The sequence below is a fragment of the Pelodiscus sinensis genome, chromosome 3 (genome assembly GCF_052426305.1).
Source record: "Pelodiscus sinensis isolate ZL-2025 chromosome 3, ASM5242630v1, whole genome shotgun sequence".
Classification (NCBI taxonomy): Eukaryota; Metazoa; Chordata; order Testudines; family Trionychidae; genus Pelodiscus; species Pelodiscus sinensis.
The window spans coordinates 16402147-16423306 of NC_143054.1; the positions used below are offsets into that span (position 1 = coordinate 16402147).

At 44.2% G+C, this 21160-nt stretch overlaps 1 protein-coding gene across 4 annotated transcripts; it reads left to right on the top strand.

The window, feature by feature from the left end:
* Nucleotides 1-125: 125 nt before the first annotated feature.
* On the top strand, nucleotides 126-19349 carry PFN4 (profilin family member 4). Of its 4 annotated transcripts, XM_075923407.2 has the most exons (6): nucleotides 126-333; nucleotides 6414-6545; nucleotides 6626-6754; nucleotides 8031-8168; nucleotides 16990-17095; nucleotides 19130-19349. In XM_075923407.2, exons 3-6 carry the CDS (start codon nucleotides 6638-6640, stop codon nucleotides 19156-19158), a joined length of 390 nt encoding a protein of 129 aa, XP_075779522.1. In that variant the 5' UTR covers nucleotides 126-333; nucleotides 6414-6545; nucleotides 6626-6637; the 3' UTR covers nucleotides 19159-19349. The 4 variants fall into 4 exon arrangements, with proteins under 4 accessions (XP_075779522.1, XP_089633159.1, XP_006118602.1 ...); XM_089777033.1 differs by having other exon boundaries at nucleotides 127-333; nucleotides 6414-6754; XM_006118540.4 differs by lacking the exon at nucleotides 6414-6545 and having other exon boundaries at nucleotides 128-333.
* Nucleotides 19350-21160: the final 1811 nt, after the last annotated feature.

A 21160-nucleotide genomic window follows, 5' to 3' on the forward strand; every position in this document is an offset into this window, starting at 1 on the left:
CCTCCGCCGGGAAAAATAGTCTCAAACGTCTCCTTTTAATCACCTGCAGGGCGGGAACGAATCCTCTGGCCCCACCGACCCTGAAAGAGGTGAAACAACCTCTCCGAGCTCGAGCTGCGGGGCGGCGAGAGGCAGCGGCCACAGCTCGTATCCCTCCGCCTTTGTGGTGACGCGTCCCTCGCTCCCATGGCAACTCCAGCCCGAGACGCTCCAGAGTGAGGGACAGGGCACTCCACCAATCAGGAAAGAAGATGGTCCGACCCAGCGAATCAAGGTACGGACACAAAAACGCCCGCCCTCCAGTGGAGTAACTTGTTGCGGTGCTGCTACTAGGTAAGGAGCCGGGTCGCCGTCCGCAGCGGGTCGGACGGTGGTTGGAAGAGCGGGGAAGGTGACGTGCGGGCGGGCCCTTATCACAGAGACGTTTAAAAACTAGCCCGCCCGCTTCTCTGCAGCGCGGGCTCGCAGCTGGTTGGGCCGCGCAGCGCTGTTGTCACCCGCACTTATCCTCCCCCTGGCCTCGCTCCTAGCCTGTCGGGTTGCCAGGTGTCCGGTTTTCAACCGGACCGTCCAGTATTGGAGTTCTCTGTTCAGGAAACAAATTGAGAAAATAGAAATGTCGGGTAGTTTCTACATTAACTGTCATGTCGATTGTGATGTCATGTCGAGTGTGTCCGGTATTTTTTGAACCCCTCTGGCAACCCTATTCCTAGGGCACCTGCTCGCTCAAGCTGCAAGCCCCACGGACCCCCAAGCCAAATCACTGGAGTTATACCTAGAGGCTACGTCTACGCTACAGGCTTCTTGCGCAAGAAGCCTTTTGCCCTAGATTTTTTGCACAAAAACTTCTTGCGCAAGAGCACACCCACACCTCAAAACACATCCGTTACGGCTCCTTCCCCACTCTTGCAGGATAAATGCAGAAGTGGGGGCCAGTACGTGTACCCCAAAACCTTATGTACCAGGTTTTGGTATAAAACTTCCCCCCCCAAAATCTTAAAACCCTAGATTTTGGGAATAAAACTTCCGCTGCCACCACCCAAATATTAATAAAGAAATCAGGGGAGAGACCATTTGGGGAAATCTCACCCCTAAAGTAAAAAGCAGGACACCACCATTAATCAATACCAGGTTAATAAAAAGAAAAGAGAAAACTTTTATTATCACCACAATATTCCTGTTGCAAGCATAATGACTAGATGGAAAGGTAACAAAATATACTCATGGGATACGTCTACACTGGCCCCTTCTCCGGAAGAGGCATGCAAGTAGGAATAAGAGATCCTCCGGAAAAGGGCTTTATTCCGGAGGATCGCGCCAGTCTAGACGCTTTTTTCCAGCTTTTCCCCAAGCCGGAAAAAAAGCGGCGGCCATGTTTATTTAAATCCCGCAGGGGATATTTAAATCCCCCGCGGATTTCCCTATTCCAAAGTTCTAAATTAGCATGCCTCTTCCGGAGAAGGGGCCAGTGTAGACGTAGCCTTGGAGAAACTCCACGGGCCTAGAACTTAGTTACAAAGAAAAGCCATACATCTTTTAAAAAGTGCACAGACATCAGATCCCATACCCAAACCATAAAACAATACAACCTAACAGATTTATCTAAACTTTATCCTACTTACAGAAAGTGAAGAAAGAGTCTTTGCTTGGAAGGGGAAATAGTGTCTGTCCCCCTCAATAGCTGGAGAGAGCTGCCCAGAACAAAGGAGGGAAAAACCAAAAATTCCTTTGTCCCGTTTTGAAATTCCTACCTACATTCCTATTGGCCACTCCACCTGGCTAGGTAAGGGACATAATTAACCCCTTAGTCTGCTGACTAACCCTCATGATCGTGACAACATTGCTTTTGAGCAAGAGAGCGTCCACACTGCTGGATGCTCTTTCGCAAGAAAGCTCCGATGGCCTTTCACAGAATGGCCATCAGAGCACCTGTGTTTTTTTCCATCCACACTTGCCTTCTTGCGAAATAGCTATAGCACTAGAAGCAGTTATGCCTCAGAAAAAGGAGATTTACCTACGGCAGAAAAATCCCTCTGTTCTGCTGTTTAACTGCACATTTAATTGCTCCAGAGCTCATTTGAGGTGTGGATGCTCCCCAGGTTTTTACGCAAAAATCTTGTACTGTAGACATAGCCTGAGCTAACTGCACTCTCAACAGCCAGTTGTCCTGCAGCACCGTCCTTAGGGTACGTCTACACAGCAACATTATTTCAGAATAACCAACGTTATTTCAAAATACCTTAGTCTGTGTCTACATAGCAGGCAGTTACTTCGAAATAGTATCAAAATCCTGTCAAGCTGGAGGACTTCTTACTTTGACTCCTGTGACCCTCCATTGTACAAGGAGTAAGGGAAGTTGGAGGAAGAGTGCTCTATTTTGAAATAAGTGCTGGGTAGATGCTCCCAATTTCTAAATAAGCTCTTTTGAAATAAACAACCAATTGATGTAGCTCAATTTGCGTAGTTATTTCAAGTTAAGCCCTGCTGGATAGCTGCATCCCTAAGGGACTAACAAAAATATATACATAGGATGTGGCTACACTGCAAGGCTTAACTCGAAATAAGCTACACAAATTGAGCTACGTCAGTTGTGTAGTTTATTTTGAAATAGGGAGTGTCCACATAGCACTTATTTTGAAATAGAGCACTTTTCGTCCGACTTCCCTTATTCCTCATACAATGAGAGTTACAGGAGTCAAAGAAGTCCTCCAGCTTGACAGGATTTTGACACTATTGAAATAACTGCCTGCTGGGTAGATGTGGACTAAGTTATTTCGGAATAGTGCTAGTTATTTCAAAATAGTGTAGCAGTGTAGGTGTGCCCATAGTATCATGAGCTTTCGTGAGCACAACCCACTTCCTGAGAAGAGATCCAGACACACTGGAACAGGCTCCCATGTCTGGCTAGTGGACCTCTGTAGCCCTTGTCTGTGCCAGTTGGAAGGGCACAAAGGTGGTTTAGTTCCTCTTCCCTGGGCTCCAAGTTGTGTGCTGTGCCAGAGGCACAATGACATGGAGTTCAGCAGGCCAAAGCCTGTTAGATTTCACATACTCACTGGACTCCTGACTAAGCAGAACACTTTTTCAGTAAAATGTTTCTTTTAACATAAAAATAAATCTACACTGGATAATTCATAAAGCTAGAAAGGATCGTTAATTATCCCCAGGGAGCAGATAAGAGAACAAACAGCACCTAACATTTGTGTAGGCCCTCATATTGCTTAATGCACTACTGGAAAGTGCTCAGATGCTACAATGACAAATGGGATATAAAAACCTACACAGAATAGAATAATACAGTGGTTTTCAAACTTTTTCCCCAGTTAAAGTAAATTTTTGATGCCTGGGACCCAACATAATTTGAATAGTGTGTGGACTCTGGGGTGGGGCTGAAGATGAGAGCTTTAGGGAAGACGTAGGAATGGGCTCCGGCTTCGAGGGGAGTCAGAACTGGGCAGAAAAGGCTTACCTTGAGCAGCTCCCAGTCAGCAGTGCAGTGGTGGTGCCACGGCAGACTTTTTGCTTTTTCTGGCACTGCAGACTGTGCTGCACCACAGAAGCAGTCTGCAGCAGGTTCCTGGCCAATGGAGGTGTGGAGCTGGTGCTTGGGGTAGAGGCAGCCCTGTTCGCTCCCCCGCCCACTCCTAAGAGATGGGCCTGCTGCTGGCTGCTTCTGGGGAGCAGTGCAATCTGCGGTGCCAGGAGAGGCAGGAAGCCTGCCTTAGCACCCACACTGATCACCTAACCCCTTTCAAGCATCAAGACCTAATGTCTGACATTCATAGAATCACAGAATCCTAGGGCTGGAAGAGACCTCAGGAGATCATCAAGTCTAGCCCCCTGCCCAAAGCAAGACCAACCCCAACTAAATCATCCCAGCCAGGGCTTTGTCAAGTCGGGACTTAAAAACCTCTTAGGGATGGAAATTCCACCACCTCCCTAGGTAACCCATTCCAGTGCTTCATCACCCTCCTAGTGAAATAGTTTTTCCTAATATGCAACCTAGACCTCCCCCACTGCAACTTGAAACCTTTACTCCTCATCTGTCACTACAGAGAACAGCCTTTTTCCATCCTCCTTGGAACCTCCCTTCAGGTAGTTGAAAGCTGTTATCAAATACCCCCTCACTCTTCTCTTTTGTAGACTAAAGAAATCTAAATCCCTCAGCCTGTCCTTATAAGTTATGTGCTCCAGCCCCCTAATTATTTTGGTTGCCCTCTGCTGGACTTTCTCCAATGCATCCACATACTTTCTATAACGGGGGGCCCAGAACTGGATGCAATGCTCCAGATGTGGCCTCATCAGGGAATAATCATTTCTCTAGATCTGCTGGCAATGCTCCTTCTAATGCACCCTAATATGCCATTAGCCTTCTTGGCTATAAGGGCACACTGTTGACGAGTATCCAGCTTCTCATCCATTGTAATCCCCAGGACTTTTTCTGCCAAACTACTGCTTAGCCAGTCAGTCCTCAGCCTGTAATAGTGCTTGGGATTCTTCTGTCTCAAGTGCTGGACTCTGCACTTGTCCTTGTTGAATCTTATCAGATTTCTTTTGGCCCAAACCTCTACTTTGTCTAGGATGATCTAGACCCTATCTCTACCCTTCAATGTATCTACCTCTCCCCCTAGTTTAGTGTTATCTGCGAATTTGCTGAGGGTGCAGTCCAGCCCCTCATCAAGTCATTAAGAAAGATATTGGACAAAATCAGCTCCAGTACCGACCCTTGGGGCACTCTGCTTGATACTGATTCCCAGCCAGACATTGGTATTGGTTTATCACTACCTGTTGAGCCCAACAATCTAGCCAGCTTTCTATCCATCTTACAGTCCATTTCTCTAATGCATATTTCCTTAATTTGCTGGCAAGAATACTGTGGGAGACCATATCGAAAGCTTTGCTAATGTCAAGGTATATCACATCCGCCACCTTCCCCACGTAGAAGACAATTAGGTTTGTCAGGCATGTCTTGCCCTTGGTGAATCCATGTTGATTATTCCTGATCATTGTCCTCTCTTCCAAGTGCTTTAAAATGGATTCCTTGAGGATTCCCTCCATGATTTTTCTGGGAACTGAGGTAAGGCTGTCCAGTCTATAGTTCCCTGGATTGTCCTTCTTCCCTTTTTTTAAAGATGGGCACTACATTTGCCTTTTTCCAAATGTTCGGCACCTCCCACAATTGCCATGAGTTTTCAAAGATAATGGCCAATGGCTCTGTAATCAATCATCCAGCTCCCTCTGCACCCTTGGATGCATTAGATCTAGCTCCATGTGTTTGTGTATGTCCCACTTTTCAAAGTAGTTTTTAACTTGTTCTTTCTCCACTGAGAGCTGCCCACCTCCTTCCCATACAGCCTGGTACTGTAGTCTGGGAGCTGACATTGTCTGTGAAGACTCAAAAAAAGCATTGAGTACTTCAGCTTTTCCCACATCATCTCTCAGTAAGTTACTTCTCTCATCCAGAGTCCCACAACTTCCCTGACCACCCTCTTACTGACCATGCCTGTAAAAACCCTTTTTGTTATCCTTCACATCCCTTGCTAGCTGCAATTCCAATTGTGCTTTCACCTTCCTGATTATATCCCTGCATGCTTGAGCAATATGTTTATACTCCTCCCCAGCCATCTATCCATCTTGTAAGCTTCCTTTTTGTGTTTAAGCTTGCCAAGGATTTCATTGTTAAGCCAAGCTGGTTGCCTACCATATTTGCTTTTCTTACTTTGCATCGGGATGGTTTCACGACCCAGTACTGGGTCATTACCCTAAGTTTCTAAACCACTGGAATAGTATTTAGAGTTAGACCATCATACATGAGAGATTGATCCCATGTATTACACTACGTTAAATTTCACACACTTATCCTTGTATTGAGCCCAGTATCTCCTGTATATTTGAGAGAATTTGTCTATCTGTGAGTCCGTTGGTTCAAGAACTCCTCCTAAACAGTAAGAGCTAGGACCACCAAATACGATATACAGCTTCCTCTGATCATAACTTAAAGCAAGATAAGGGTTTGGTTTTGCCAGGAAAATGGGTTGTGCCTGGAATGGGATTGCTTCTCATAAAACCATACAGAAAAGAAACAGAATCATCAGACAGGTGAAAGTGGCTGGTTGGGGGTGTGCCCCATTCAGGACTGCCCAAGCCTGCCATCCTCAGGTGACCCCTTCATTAGGGACCAAGGGGAAATTGCACAGTTTGCTGCATTTGTCACTCTGTCTGGGAAGCGCAAGGGGCAGATGAATCTGGACCTGCCCCTGACAGGGGACATGCACCCAACCCTCCCTTAGCTGTGCCTACTGGAGCTGCAACAGCCATGGAGAGAAGCTTCTGACCTGCCCCCAAGCTGCTGCAGTGAAAAAGGGTTGAAATAGTCCTCTCTCTCTCTCCCTCTCTCTCTCTCTCTGTGGCAGCCTGCATATGAAACTTCTCATCCTCAGCCCCAAACCAAACCAATGATTTAAATGAAGAACAAAAATTATTTGAGTTAAGGACCTGAGCAACGCCAGGGAAATCTCCTAGGAAGAACACAAGAACAGCCAAAGGTCCAGTAGGAGGAAGATCAGGCCTCTGAAGCACATCTGGAAAGAACTGAACACCCATCTATGTCTGATTTCTTTCACAGAACTGAAGGAAAATGAACCAAGTTATTTCCTTGCTCGATGATTGCCTCATCAAAACAAAACATGTAGAGCATGCAGCCATCATCAAAATAAAGGATGGAAGTGTGTGGGCATCAACCCTTGGCTTTAATGTAAGAAAATGGAAAATGTCTTAGCAAATGATACTGAAAGTAAAAAAAAATTTAAATGTACCCTATTTTGTTACGGGTGAGAAAATGAGTTAAGGATAAGAGAGGGGACTGTTTATCAGGACTGCTGTGTTTGATTAAGTATTCTTAAGTCTTCCACTGGCTGCGTGACCTTAGGCAGTTTTCATACCTGCTGAGCCAAATGGACACATTTCTACAGTATTTACCAAGAAGTGGCATGTGAGGTCAAATTTGTTGTAAGAATCTTATATTAGATCTTTGGAGGAAGAGTGTTTTATTGTTAGAACTCCATTTCTTTAGTGCTTTGGACTGGGTCAGTCACCTTTGATTCTGCTAGAGATGCAGACATGTTAGTCTGGTCTAGCTGAAACAAAGGACAGGACTATGAGACACTTTAAAGACTAACAAGATGGTTTATTATTGTTGTTGTTTCTGCTGATTTTATTTTAGGATCAACAAGGTAGCAAAGAAGACAGCAGAATAGAGCAGTACAGTACTATATCCTATGATGAAATTAATGCTTCCCCTGTCTACTTTGATTTAATATTGTGTTACATTTGAACAGAGGGGGTCAAGTCTGCTTATTTACTTATATGGTCACATCACCATAGTGTCTGTGCACTGAAGTGTCATCCATAGGACAGTAGCAGTCAGTGAGGGTCGAAAATGCTAAAATTCATTTTCACTCTAGAAGTGTGGTTGGTGGAGGGAGACTGGGGCAGATTCTTGCTAGTGTAGATTCTCATTGTTCTATTGATCTCAATGGATTTATGGCATTTCACACCAGGGAAAGATTTATTCTCAGGTTGTAGCATGCAATGCTCCATCTTGATTTGAAAAGCTCACTTGCTGGAGTTTCTCAAAGCTACATCTATATATTAAAGTAGAGATAATTATTATTTACATGTGGGATCTGTGTGCCCAGTATTGTGCAACCACAGAGTCCTCTAATCCAGAGAGTTTTTAAAGTAAGAGGCCAATCCAGTAAACACTAGTGGGCATATTGCTTACCATGAGTAGTGCCACTCTAATCAATGGGACTACTCATGGGGGTAAGTGCAAACATTTGTGAATCAGATTCTAAATCAGAGCCTGAAAATACAATTCATTCATACATGGACTAAAGCCCAGTTTCAAAGTTCTTCAGCCATTTTCCTTTGTTGTGTCATAATCTATTTATGAAACCATCTTTGATTAATTATCAACATCGCAGAAGAGGTGTGTTGATTGCAAAAGTGTGTTCTTTTTATCAATTTAGCTGCAGCCACAGACTGTCCATGTCATCATCCATGCTTTCTTCAAGAACTTACTGCAAGTCAGAAAGGAAGGACTTTACTTCAAGGAGAAGCATTATAAATGCGTCCGAGCAGATGACTGCTCCATGTATCTTAAAAATGTAAGTTGGTAACATTTATGGCAAATAGGCCTAAGCACTGAAGAAAGTATTTAAAAGTTTTCCACTTTTGTTCCTATGTATGTTAACGCGCAGAGTCAATTAGAGGTTAAACAAAATGTTTGCCACCTTTCTATCCACAGCACCTTCACAATATATGGAGCAAACAAATAAAAGCATAGCACAGCATCTCTACAAGGAAAATGGTAATGATATAACCTAGATTAAACAGAAATTAGTGCTGTTAATCACAGTTCACTCGTGATTGAGACAAAAATTAATTGCAATTTAAAAAATCAGTTTTAATCACACTGTTAAAATAGAATATCAGTTGGTATTTATTAAGTATTTTGGATGTTTTTCTACTTTTTCAAATATATTAATTTAAAATACAACAGAGAATACAAAAGGTACAGAGATCACTTTTATTATTTAATTACAAATATTTGCACTGAAAAATGATAAACAAAAGAAATAGGATTTTTCAGTTCATCTCACAAGTACTGTAGTGCAATCTCTTATCACAAAAGTGCAATTTACAAATGCAGATTTTTTTGTTACATAACTGTATTGAAAAACAAAACAATATAAAACATTAGACTGAGCTTAAAAATCCACTCAATCTTAGTTCTTGTTCAGGCAGTCATGTAGACTATGTCTACATGGTAATATTATTTCAAAATAACTAGTGTTACTTTGAAATAACATAGTCCACGATTACACAGCTGGCAGCTATTTTGACATGTCAAAATACTGTCAAGCTGGAGGACTCCTTACTCATTTTATGAGGAGTAAGGGAAGTCGGAGGAAGAGTGCTCTATTTTGAATACCGAAGCACCAAAACTCGAAATAAGCTACACAAGATATAGCTCAATTTGCATAGCTTATTTCAAGTTAAACCCTGCTACGTAGACATGCCCTCATAGAATCAAGGTTATTTATATTATGTATGCTTCCATACATTATTTTCACTATCACCTGAAAGTGAGAACAGATGTTCTCATGGAACTTCTGTAGCCAGCATGGCAAGGCATTTATGTGCCAGATATGCTAAATATTTGTATGTCCCTTCATGCTTTGCCATTCCAGAGGACATACTTCAATGCTGATGCTTGTTGTTTTTTTTAAAGCATTATTTAAATTTGTGACTGAACTCCCAGGGGGAGAATTCTATGTTTCCTGCTCTGTTTTACCTTTGTGCTGCCATATATTTCATGTTACAGAAGTCTCTGATGATGAGCCAGCACATGTTTGTTTTAAGAACACGTTCCCTGCAGATTTGACAAAACACAAAGAAGGTACCAATGTGAGATTTCTGAAGGTAGCTACAGTACTTGATCCAAGGTTTAAGCATCTGACATGCCTTCCGAAATTTTAGAGCAGGGATGGGAAACGTATGGCTTCTTGCTGCAGGCAGAGGAGAGCCCCAGGTCTCGCAAGCTGAATCAAGGCAAGCCACCAGCAGCATCTGGCCAGTGGGCTCTACCAGGCGGCGGGAGAAAGCAGCTGTGTGAGTTGCTGTTCTCCTTCCCCTGGCTTGCAGACTCCACACTTCACTCCCACTGGTCAGGAATCACTGCCAATGGGAGCAGTGCGGGGGGTACCTGCAAGTGTAGGGTGGTGCAGAGCCACCTGTGTATCCCTGGAGATGCAGTTAATGCACCAATCCCCTGCTCCCTCCTGCACCCCACCACAGCCCCCTTCCACATGCCTACACTGCTCCTGCACCCTACCTCCTGTCCAGACCCCACATCTCCACTCCATTCCTGGACCATTCCTCCTGCCCAGGCCCCCCACCACACTCCTGCACCCTTTCTCCCATCCAGATCCCACAACCAGGCTGTGTCTACACTGGGCCACTTATTCCGGAAAATCAGCCGCTTTTCCGGAATAAGCTGCGAGCTGTCTACACTGGCCCTTGAATTTCCGGAAAAGCAACGATGCTCTCCTGTACAAAATCAGCTGCTATTCCGGAAAAACTATTCTGCTCCCGCTCGGGCATAAGTCCTTATTCCGGAACACTGTTCCGGAAAAGGGCCAGTGTAGACAGCCCAGTAGTCTTTTCCGGAAAAGCGCGTCTACATTGGCCACAGACGCTTTTCCGGAAAAAGGGCTTTTCCGGAAAAGCAGCATGCCAATGTAGACGCTCCTTTTCCGGAAAAACTGAAAACAGAATAGTATTCCGTTTTAAGCATTTCCGGAAATTCGTGCCAGTGTAGACACAGCCCCAGTGTTGCCTCTAAGCTATGCAGCAGCTTCATCCTATGTATCTCTGACCATTTTTCTAGTTTGTCCAGATCATTTTGAATTTTGACCTTATCCTCCAAAGCAGTCGCAACCCTTCCCAGCTTGGTATCATCTGCAAATTTAATAAGTGTACTCTCTATGCCAATACAGGCAGTCCCCGGGTTACGTACAAGATAGGGCCTGTAGGTTTGTTCTTAAGTTGAATTTGTACATAAGTCAGGTACCCCATGTGTCCCCGATTCAGCCGCTGCTGAAACTGACCAGCAGCTGACTACAGGAAGCCCGAGGCAGAGCTGCTTTGCCCCCGGCTTCCTGGAATCAGCTGCTGATCAGTTTCAGCAGCAGCTGGGGTAGAGCAGCTAGGGGACCAACCCGGCAGCGCCCCAGCTGCTCTGTCCCAGGCGTCCAGATTCAGCTGCTGTTGAAACTGACCAGCAGCGGCTGAATCCAACACGCCTGGGGCAGAGCAGCTGGAGTGCTGCTGGGTTGGTCCAGTAGCGCCGCACCTCGGCGCTGTGGGACCAACACGGCAGCCCCCCAGCTGCTCTACCCCAGGCATCAGTGAGAAAAGCCTGGTCTGCTGGGGTGGGTGCACTAACTGTGCCTCCCCCCCAGCAGACCAGGGAGACGCGGAGCGGCTTTTCTCGCCACGGAAGACGCGGGCGGCAGGACCGCGGCGCATCTCGGCGGTCCCACCGCCCACGTCCTCCGCGGCGAGAAAAGCCTGGTCTGCTGGGGGGGCGCAATAGCCTGGTCTGCTGGGGGGGGCGCACTCCCCAGCAGACCAGGGAGACGCGGGCGGCAGGACTGCCGAGATGTGCTGCGGTCCCGCTGCCCGCATCCTCCGCGGCTTTGCTCCGTGTCTCCCTGGTCTGCTGGGGGGGGGGGGGGGGGTCCCCCAGCAGACCAGGGAGACGCGGAGCAGCTTTTCTCACTGCGGAGGACACGGGCGGCGGGACCTCCCAGACGTGCCGCGGTCCCACTGCCCGCGTCCTCCGCGGCTTTGCGCCGCGTCTCCCTGGTCTGCTGGGGGGCCCCCCGCAGCAGACCAGAGAGATGTGGAGCAGCTTTTCTCGCCGTGGAGGACGTGGGCGGCAGGACCGCGGCGCGTCTGGGCGGTCCCGCCGCCCGCGTCCTCCGTGGCGAGAAAAGCCCCGTTCGTAAGTAGGGATCCGACATAAGTCGGATCCACGTAACCCGGGGACTGCCTGTATATAAATCGTTGATGAAGATATTGAACAGAACCGGTTCCAAAACAGACCCCTGCAGAACCCTACTTGTTATGCCCTTCCAGCAGGATTGTGAACCTTTAATAACTACTCTCTGGCTGTGTCTAGTCTGCATCCCTTTTCCATAAAAGGGATGCAAATTAGACATATCGCAATTGCAAATGAAGCGGGGAATTCATCACATTGGATGAAAGTGACCATGAAATCATAGAGTTCATGACTTTATGGAATGGTAGTAGGGAAAACAGCAAAATAGAGATAATGGATTTCAGGAAGGTAGATTTTAGTAAACTCAGAGAGCTAGTAGGTAATGTCTCATGGAAAGCAAGACTAAGAGGAAAAATAACTGAAGAGAGTCGGCAGTTTTTTTAGAGAGACATTAGTAAGGGCCCAAAAGCGAACTATTCCACTATGCAGAAAAGATAGAAAGTATGACAGGAGACCAGCTTAGATCAACCAGGACATCTTATATGATCTAAAAATCAAAAAGGAGTTGTATAAAAAGTGGAAACTAGGTCAAATTACAAAGGATGAATATAAGCAAACAACACAGGTATGTGGGGGCAAAATTAGAAAGGCAAAGGCACAAGATGAGCTTAATCCTAGCTAGAGGCATTAAGTGTAACAAAAAGATGTTCTACAAGTATATTAGGAGCAAGAGGAAGATGAAGGACAGGATAGGCCCATTGCTCAGTGAAGAGGGAGAAAAAAAATAACAGGAAACTTGGAAATGGCAGAGGTACTTAATGACTTCTTTGTTTCAGTCTTCACCAAGAAGTTTGATGAAGGAATGCCTAGCAGCGAATGCTAGTGGCAATGGGGGTAGGTTTAGAAGATAAAATTAAAAAAGAACAACTTAAAAATTCCTTAGAAAAGTTAGATGTCTGCAAGTGTGGCAAGGGCCCCTCTTACCCAGGCCACCACTGGGCTGGTCTCTCGCTCCTAACCACAGAGGTTGGGATTCACAGCAGGTCTCTGTGGTAGGGAGCCAAGCCACACCTCCTCAGACTCCCACCCTAACTGCCTCCACTTACTGCTGTTGTGGGTTTGGTCTCTGAAACATCTCTTTCTCCTCCACCTCCCTTCCATCCTCTCCCCTCACCGTCCAACTGCTGAGGCTTTTAAAGGCCCTCAGTCAGTCAGCAGAGGAGTCAGCTGGCCCCAGTCAGACTGAGCCAGCTCCGTCTCAGCTGCATCTAATTGGCCTGCAGCTCTCTGCTTCTACTTACAGGGGTAGAGATACAGCCGTGTTAGTCTGGTGTAGCTAAAACAAAAGACAGAACTATGTAGCACTTTAAAGACTAACAGGATGGTTTATTAGGTGATGAGCTTTCGTGGGCCAGACCCACTTCCTCAGATCAATTTGTGGAAGAAAATTGGCACGACCATATATACCAAACTGATACAATACAATATATATATATGTGTTCACTTTTTTTGATTGTATCACTTTGGTGTATATGGTCGTGCCAATTTTTTTCCACAAATTGAGCTTTTTGCGAAAAAAAGCGTCCGTGCCAATCTAGACGCTCTGTTCTGAAAATGCTTTTAACGGAAAACTTTTCCGTTAAAAGCATTTCCGGAAAATCATGCCAATCTAGACACAGCCTTATTGGTTAGGAGAAGTTCTTGAACAAACAGACAGACACACAAACACGATAGACAAATTCTCAAATATATAGTAGATTCCATAATATAAAGTGTAATGTAACAGGAAGTTTGGGAGCACTGCTGTGAGGGTCCAATCAGGACGAACTGCTTAGATCCAGGGCTGCTCACAGCCAAAGACTGGGGTCCTCTTCTGTAAGGCACCAAACCAGTCTCACAGAGCACTTCAGCTGCTACTCTGGCCAGCAAGAAGTCTCACCAACTCCAAACAGGTTTTAAAGATTGCAAACGACCAGTCACATTCCCAGGTCAATTTATACCTCAGATCTTACCCACTGTGCCAGTTCTTTAGAATCTAAAATCTAAAGGTTTATTAATAAACAGAAAGAAAAGGTTGAGAGTAGAATTGTTAAAGGACGCACATTACATACAATAATCACCAAGTTTTTGATGCAGGATCATAGCAGAGATGTAACAAACTGCTGGCTTAAAAGTCTCTGGAGTACATCCTATGTTAGGATGTGTCAATAGATCCTTCCGGGCCCTTTGTCTATAGTTGCTTCTGGAGAGGAGGGCAGGAATGAAGACAAAGATGGAGAAACCCTCAGGAACCTTTTATAATCTTGCCCATATGGAGGGAAATCCATTGTTCTCCTGAGTGATGGTACCTATCAAAATAGAGCTGATCACATGATCACCAAGTCTTTTTCAGTCAAGGAGCCACAGGGGACCTAGGTATGTCCTTCTTAGGCAAGAGGCCATTGTGTGCTTGTAAAGGACTCATATTACTCCCGCCACAAGTGAGTTCTCAGAATATATATTTATGCTGCCCCCACCAGTTATTCTGTCTCCTCTCCCCACTGTAAATCCGGGCCTCAGCCCCTTGATCACAAATCGCTATAGTTCCGATTATAATCTAGACTGCCACCACCACGAAAGCGCCTCACCCTGCCGGGCGGAGTAGGGGGATTTGGGCCTGCCCTCCCTCCAAACCCTGGCCCAGGGCCCTGAAGGCAGGGACAGCCTGTCCCCGCCTAGCGGATGGGGGAAGTGCCCCTAAACACACCCGTTCACGGGCTCCACGACCCTGCCCTGGGCCACTTCCTACTCAGTCCCTTCCCCACTGCCAGTCCTGGCCGAAGGTCCTTTGCTCACTCTCAGCCTTTGTGCCCAGCGTCGGCCAGTCTGCCACTCCTCCCCCCCCCCCCCGGCTGGATCAGGCGCGGTTTTAAACTCCGCGCCAGTTTGGCTTCCCGACGTCATTGCGCCCACGACGCCGGAACGCCCCTCTCCCGCCATGACGTCATCCAGCCACACCGCCCAAGTCCCGCCCTCCGGGACATTCTCCGGCGGCATCCCGTGCTCCCCGCGTCCCCTGGCGCCTGCTGCTGGGTCCGCGGTCATCCCTGGTCATCCCACAGTATGCTGACTGCCCGCCACCCCACGGACCTTCCAGCTCACTCCCCGGGCCTCCCGAGTGCGGGGCGGGAGCGCCCTGTCACAGTGCTCCTCATGTGTCAGTTGGCAACACCAAAGAGCCATTGTCCATGCAGCATTCACTGGTCCACCATCCCTCATAATAGGTGGGCAATGCCACTGCTGTCTCCCAGACAGAAAGCATTTAAAATAAAAGTACAGAGACCATATTTATAACTTTACATGAAAAAATCATACAAGTATATGAATAGGAGAGACAGAATCAGCACAGCATAAGTTTTCATTAGACTCTTCACATAGCCCATCTTACAAGAATTTAGGGCAAACACACAACAGTGGATGGAGCAGTGATCTGCATTTTTCTACTAAAATCCAATAACATGACATGAAGTAATATTTGAGAGGTATTACTCTGACTGTAAAATTACCAGATAGGGGAGAGACATTAACTAGTGTTCAGTGTCAGTCTGCAGCTGCCCAACAGGAAAGGGCCATTGACAGCAGATGGATTATTATGGAATGCCAAAAGGGACAAAAGACTTCGTATCCCTTCTTCCTTCCTTCCTCTTGCTACCCATGAAAATAAGTCATGCAAGTGGATTTCTCCTATCAGCTGAGTTTGCAGCTCAGAGCACATATCAGAGAGGGATAAAAATCCCACACAGAAGAAACTGATTGGCTGTGTCTAGACTGGCAAGTATTTCCGCAAAATCATCTGCTTTTGTGAAAAAACTTGCCAGCTGTCTACACTGGCTGCTTGAATTTCCGCAAGAACACTGACGATCTCATGTAAGATCATCAGTGTTCTTGCGGAAATACTGTGCTTCTCCCGTTCAGGCAAAATCCCTCTTGCACAAATCATTTGCGCAAGAGGGCAGTGTAGACAGCACAGTGCTGTTTTCCGCAAAAAAGCCCTGATGGCTAAAATGGCGATCGGGGCTTTTTTGCGGAAAAGCGCGTCTATATTGGCCACGGACGCTTTTCCGCAAAAAGTGCTTTTGCGGAAAAGCATCCTGCCAATCTAGACGCGCTTTTCCAAAAATGCTTTTAACGGAAAACTTATGCCAGTGTAGACGTAGCCATTATGTTTATGTTGCTTAGACTCTGGTGGACAAGGTTGGCATAAGCAAGAGAACCCCAGGGCTTAGCCTGGGTTAGCACTATTGGATATATAGACCTTGCTTATTACAGAAGCTTCCATAACTGTTTGAAACTTAAGATAGTAGCTCATTTGTGACTATATGTTTAACTGCTTTAACCTTGTAAATAAGTAAGCCCACTAAATTAAACCCCAGAAGACTGATCATCAAAGTGTCGCTCCTCTGGTAAGTGGAGATGTGGCCTCAAGATGTACTTGGCGGGTAAGTGAAAGGTTCCTTGGGACTGGGAGTAACCAGAGTATTGCTGTGATTCTTGGTATAAGAGACCCTCTGTCACAAAAGTATGCTCACTGAGGTGGCGAGACAATCGGAATACTCAAGGGGACTGTGACTCCATGTTAAAGTTAGTATAATGCTTGAGGAGTTTATATTTGTTACTTGGTTGATGCAATCTAAGTGTAGAACTCACAGCCAGTTCGGGGGTAGTATCCTGATTCCTTACAGTCTGCCCTGAGGTTGAGTCAGTGCAGGCAGCTTTACACTGTTTTTTTTAACTTGTGAAACTGCACACATGTTCCGCCCCAGAGGTAGCTGAGAGGTCCTCGGCACATGCATACACACTTGCTAATCCTCACATCCTGAGAGTCAAATGCTCAACTCACATTAATTGACATCATGTAATTCAATTGTGAAAAGTGCTCCCAGACATTTGCATTTGACTTCTGAAAATCAAGAAATTTCTAATGGGATTTGTATTCATTATTGCAAATTAATGAGATTCAGAGATGTGTAGTTTGCAAAGCCTTTTTGGATTCTTTCAAATTATACACAGCACATACACTTATTTTATTAACATTTTAATAGCATTTTGGGGTGCTCTTAGCACCTACATTGCACTTTGTCACTTCAAAGTGCTTTGTAAACATTAATTTATGAATAAACCTGGGAAAGTGCAGTATAATAGAAAACCAGCATACCTCTCACTTAGCTTGATTAAAATACACAATTATATATAAGCCCCATAATCTTAAATGAATTTATATCTGCTATCAATATCAAAATATGTCTTGATTTAAGTTATATAATAGTATTGTCTCTTCCTGAAGGTGATACACAACTTAAATGTCCAACATAAATTGATAAATAGTATGTATATATTTAAAAGAAACCTGCAACTTTTAACCAGTTTTCTCCTTTATCTAGGTGGATGGAGGTTTGATAGCTGTGAAGACCGAGTCGTGCATCCTGCTTGCTACTTACTTAGAGGGCATGTATCCCAGTGTATGTGTGGAAGCCATAGAGAAACTGGGTAATTACTTCATGTGCATGTCTGTCTGAATGTAACTTGTAGAGATATGTTACAAGTGAGAGGCAGCATTTCATTCCAGCAAACTGAATGGAATATTTGAGAAAAAAATCTTGAAAGCCCATGAAAAGGAAATATAAAATGGATCTTATATTACTGAGTCAGAAACATGCCATCAATCTCTTTCAGCTTCCACTGAATAAACACATGAAGGTATCTATCAACTCTTAAAAAGAAAAGCTTTTACTGTTCATAATTCTATAATTATAGTTAATTTGTAAAGGGGACACTGAACAGCCCATTTGAAAATATTATAGTTAATATTATTGGCCTGATTCTTAGGGCAGGTCTACACTAAACAAGAAGGTCAGCTTAAGATACGCAACTCCAGCTACATAGATAACGTAGCTGGAGTTGACTTACCTTAAGCCAAATTTCTCTGGCGTCCCCACAGAGGGAGTTTGATGGTAGAAACTCTCCCATCAACTTCAGTTACTCCTCACAACTACGAGGAGTACCGGAGTTGAGAGGGGCACCCTCAGCGTTCAATGTAGTGGGTGCTTACTAGATCCACTAAGTCAAATCCTGGAAGATCGACCTCCACATTGTCAATCTGTGTGGAAGTGAAGACATGTCCTTAGTTACTCTGTTCCTATACATGGAGTAGGGAGCAAATGTTACTTTAAACCTCTTGTATATTTCCTGGGCCTGAATCTCTATTGCCCTGCATTTTATATAGTCATTTAAACCAGTCATTTAGGGCAAAGATGCACATGGTGCCGGACAATGGAGAATTAGGCCTTTTGTCTTTTGGGGCTAATTAAGAGACAGTTTAGTTCCAAGTATTAGGTAGAGCAGCCTTGGAGCCGCTATATGTTAAATTCTGTTTTCTCTGGCCATCAGACATGTCCTTGATGGGCCCCCTTTGTCAATTTTTGGGAATGGGAGTAGATATATCAAGTGGCAACAATGTGTGCTTCAGGATGGGCTGTACAAACTTGCCCAGAACCATGGATAACTACTCGCAGACTTCTGTGCTGAAACCTGAATTGCTACAGCTTCACTTCTAGCTAAATTAAAGCTAGTACATCCAGGTGTGTCCCCTCAAGCTATAGTCACATCTGAGATTGCAGTGTAGACTTAGCTTGTGTTTGCTAGGTCAGATTCTTAGGCTATGTCTACACAGCAACATTATTTCAAAATAACTAACATTATTTCGAAATAACATAGTCTGCGTCTACACAGCTAGAAGTTATTTCAATATAATGTCAAAATACTGTCAAGCTGGAGGACTTCTTACTCCAACTCCTGTAACCCTCATTTTATAAGGAGTAAGAGAAGTCAGAGGAAGAATGCTCTATTTTGAAATAAGTGCTTATAGACAGTACCAGAACTTGAAATAAGCTATTTTGAAATAAGCTATGCAATTGATGTCACTCATTTTGTGTATCTTATTTCAAATTAAACCCTGCTGTGTAGACACACCCTTAGGGATTTGGCGGCCGAGGGTGGGGGTTGGCCTGCCCTTTTGTTATTATGTTTAATCTTTTCCTCCAGAGAAAACAAAGTAGCATTATGTAATTCCAGGAGAGATTTCTGCATATGATTATCTTTAAAGTTTTTGCAGTTCGCTGATCTGAAGGAGCAGTATTTAGGGTTCTTAAGGCCACAAACTTATATAATAAAGATTCTGTTTATTTCAAATGACACACTGAAGCTATATTTGGAGTTGCTAATACTCAATAACTATAGGTATTCCAATATTTTATGTATTCAGATGCAAATGCTAATATGTGAGCTAGATTATGATGCCTTTCATTCAATTATAGTACATTCCAGTATTGTATTCTGGAAAGAACGAACTCTGAAAAGGATGTGGAGGTTATAGTAAACAAGTAACTTAACATCAGCTCCCAGTGTCATGCTGGGGCAAAAAAGGGCTAATGTGATTCTTGTGGCAATTGTATGTCTTTAAACTGGAGCATTTCCATTATTGTAAATATTTTAAAAGAAAATGTTTTGTTTTTCCCCCCATAGCGGAATATTTCAGAGATAAGGAAAACTGAATCTGAAAACAACTTAAAATTGATCAAGCTTATGAAGACTGGTGCGTTAGAAGACCAGTTTGTAATGAAGTACATCTAAGCAAGCAAAACAATATCCATTATTCTGCAATATTCTAAGCTTTTTTGATTTCTCTAAAAGCTTTACTGTTGCCTTTCATTAAATATTCCATTTCTTCTAATGCCTGCTCAGGGTATTCAGTGCCCCTGTACATGTAAAAATGAAATAATTTATACCTGCAAGACAGAGGGAATGGTACCTTGGCACCCCTGAGTCTTTTGGCTTCTTCCCTTCTTTGACCATCTGTACTCTGAAACTGTTACCTCTTAGATAGTCCCGGAGGGAGGGACTTCCAACACTCCAGTCATCTGAAGAAGTGGGTTGTGCCCATGAAAGGTCATGATACTATGTACATGTTTTGTTAATCTTTAAGTTGCTACTAGACTATTTGTTTGTTTGTTTTAATTTTTCCTGTTACAGACTAACTTGGCTACCCCTCTGAAGCTTTAGGATGCATAAGGATCTTGTGCAAAATGGGGGGGTTTGTGCCAAAAAAAACCCCATCCACACTTGCTTCTTTTTGTGCAAAAAGCCCTTGTGCAAAAAGAAAGGGCAGAAAATATGCTAATGAGATTGTGACTTATGCTAATGAGTCCCTCATTAGCACATTTTCTGCCGGAAGAACTCACAGTGAAGACGTAGCCATCAAGTAAGCTCCCTTTATCAATGAAAGAGAGATAAGCACAGTGGTTGTTCTCTCCAGGTAACAATTATATACACTGGGCCAGATAGTAAACAAAAGTTGTTTATTAAGTATAAAGAGTAGGATTTAAATGGTGCAAGTGAAAACAGCCAGATCAAAGTAAGGTACTACATTTAAATGAAAAGATATAGCTAGTTCTAATTCACCAAGAAACTTATTGCACGTACACTCTTACCCTAAAGAGATGCTCTTATTTTAGGCATAATCTTCAAGTCAATGACAAATTCTTTTTCTCATACTTGGGTCCCCAGCCCTTTTTTGGGGAGTGCCAGGCAGTAGACAAAAGGGAATTGCTTCCCATTTCTTAAATTGACTTTTCCTCAGGGTATCCACTCTTCCCATGGAAAAAATCCAGGTTCAGAATGGATTTCCAGTACCAGGTGTCAAGGTTACAGGTCTTTCTAGTCCAACCGCCTTTGCACTTACAGGACAAGCCAGGCTTTTTACAAACCATTGAGTTGATCACTAGTCATTAGGCTTCCAGGGCACTAGAAACAGCTCTCATTAGCACATATAAAACTATAAATAGACTCACACTTCATATTTCTAAGTTCACATACAAGAATGATGCGTGTACCAATTTAGGATATACAGATCCAGCAGAGTATAACATTAAAATTGATAGATTAAATGATGTATTTTGTGGAGAGTAATGGCAGCAAGCGGCAGCACTGAGAAGAAAATCCTGGAGGGGAGGGAAGTGTATAAATCAAGAGGAGTTTAGTTTCCTTGATGTCAATCAACAACAGCAGCTAGGACAAAACTTCTAACCCAGTTCAGAAAGGGTTGAATGTTGGGAAGTTAGTTAGAAGTGAACTGAAGTAAGATACACATTTCTCTAGTCTCAGACTGGCATGTATGGTTCTTTATGCTGTTTTGAACAGTGCTGTGGTAAGAACTGATGGGTTATCATACTTACACAAAACCTAAGATGGATTAAACAAAAGACAGAACTATGTAGCACTTTAAAGACTAACAAGATGGTTTATTAGGTGATGAGCTTTCGTGGGCCAAACCCACTTCCTCAGATCAATATGTGGAAGAAAATCGGCACAACCATATATACCAAAGTGATACAATCAAAAAAATGAACGCATGTGAAATTGACAAATCAAATTTTAGAACAGAGTGAGGGTGAGGGGGGAAGGTTAGTTTCTGTGAGGTAATGACATAAGGGTGATAATTGGGGAAGCTATCTTTGTAATGGGTGAGATAATTAGAGTCTTTGTTTAAACCCATAC

What these genes read in the sequence shown, in the direction of transcription:
- PFN4 (XM_075923407.2), top strand. Translation starts at nt 6,638, where the DNA reads ATGAACCAAGTTATTTCCTTGCTCGATGATTGCCTCATCAAAACAAAA. An exon ending in CATCAACCCTTGGCTTTAAT is followed by an intron (nt 6,755 to 8,030) that starts GTAAGAAAATGG and finishes TTATCAATTTAG; the next exon opens with CTGCAGCCACAGACTGTCCA. An exon ending in GGAAGCCATAGAGAAACTGG is followed by an intron (nt 17,096 to 19,129) that starts GTAATTACTTCA and finishes TTCCCCCCATAG; the next exon opens with CGGAATATTTCAGAGATAAG.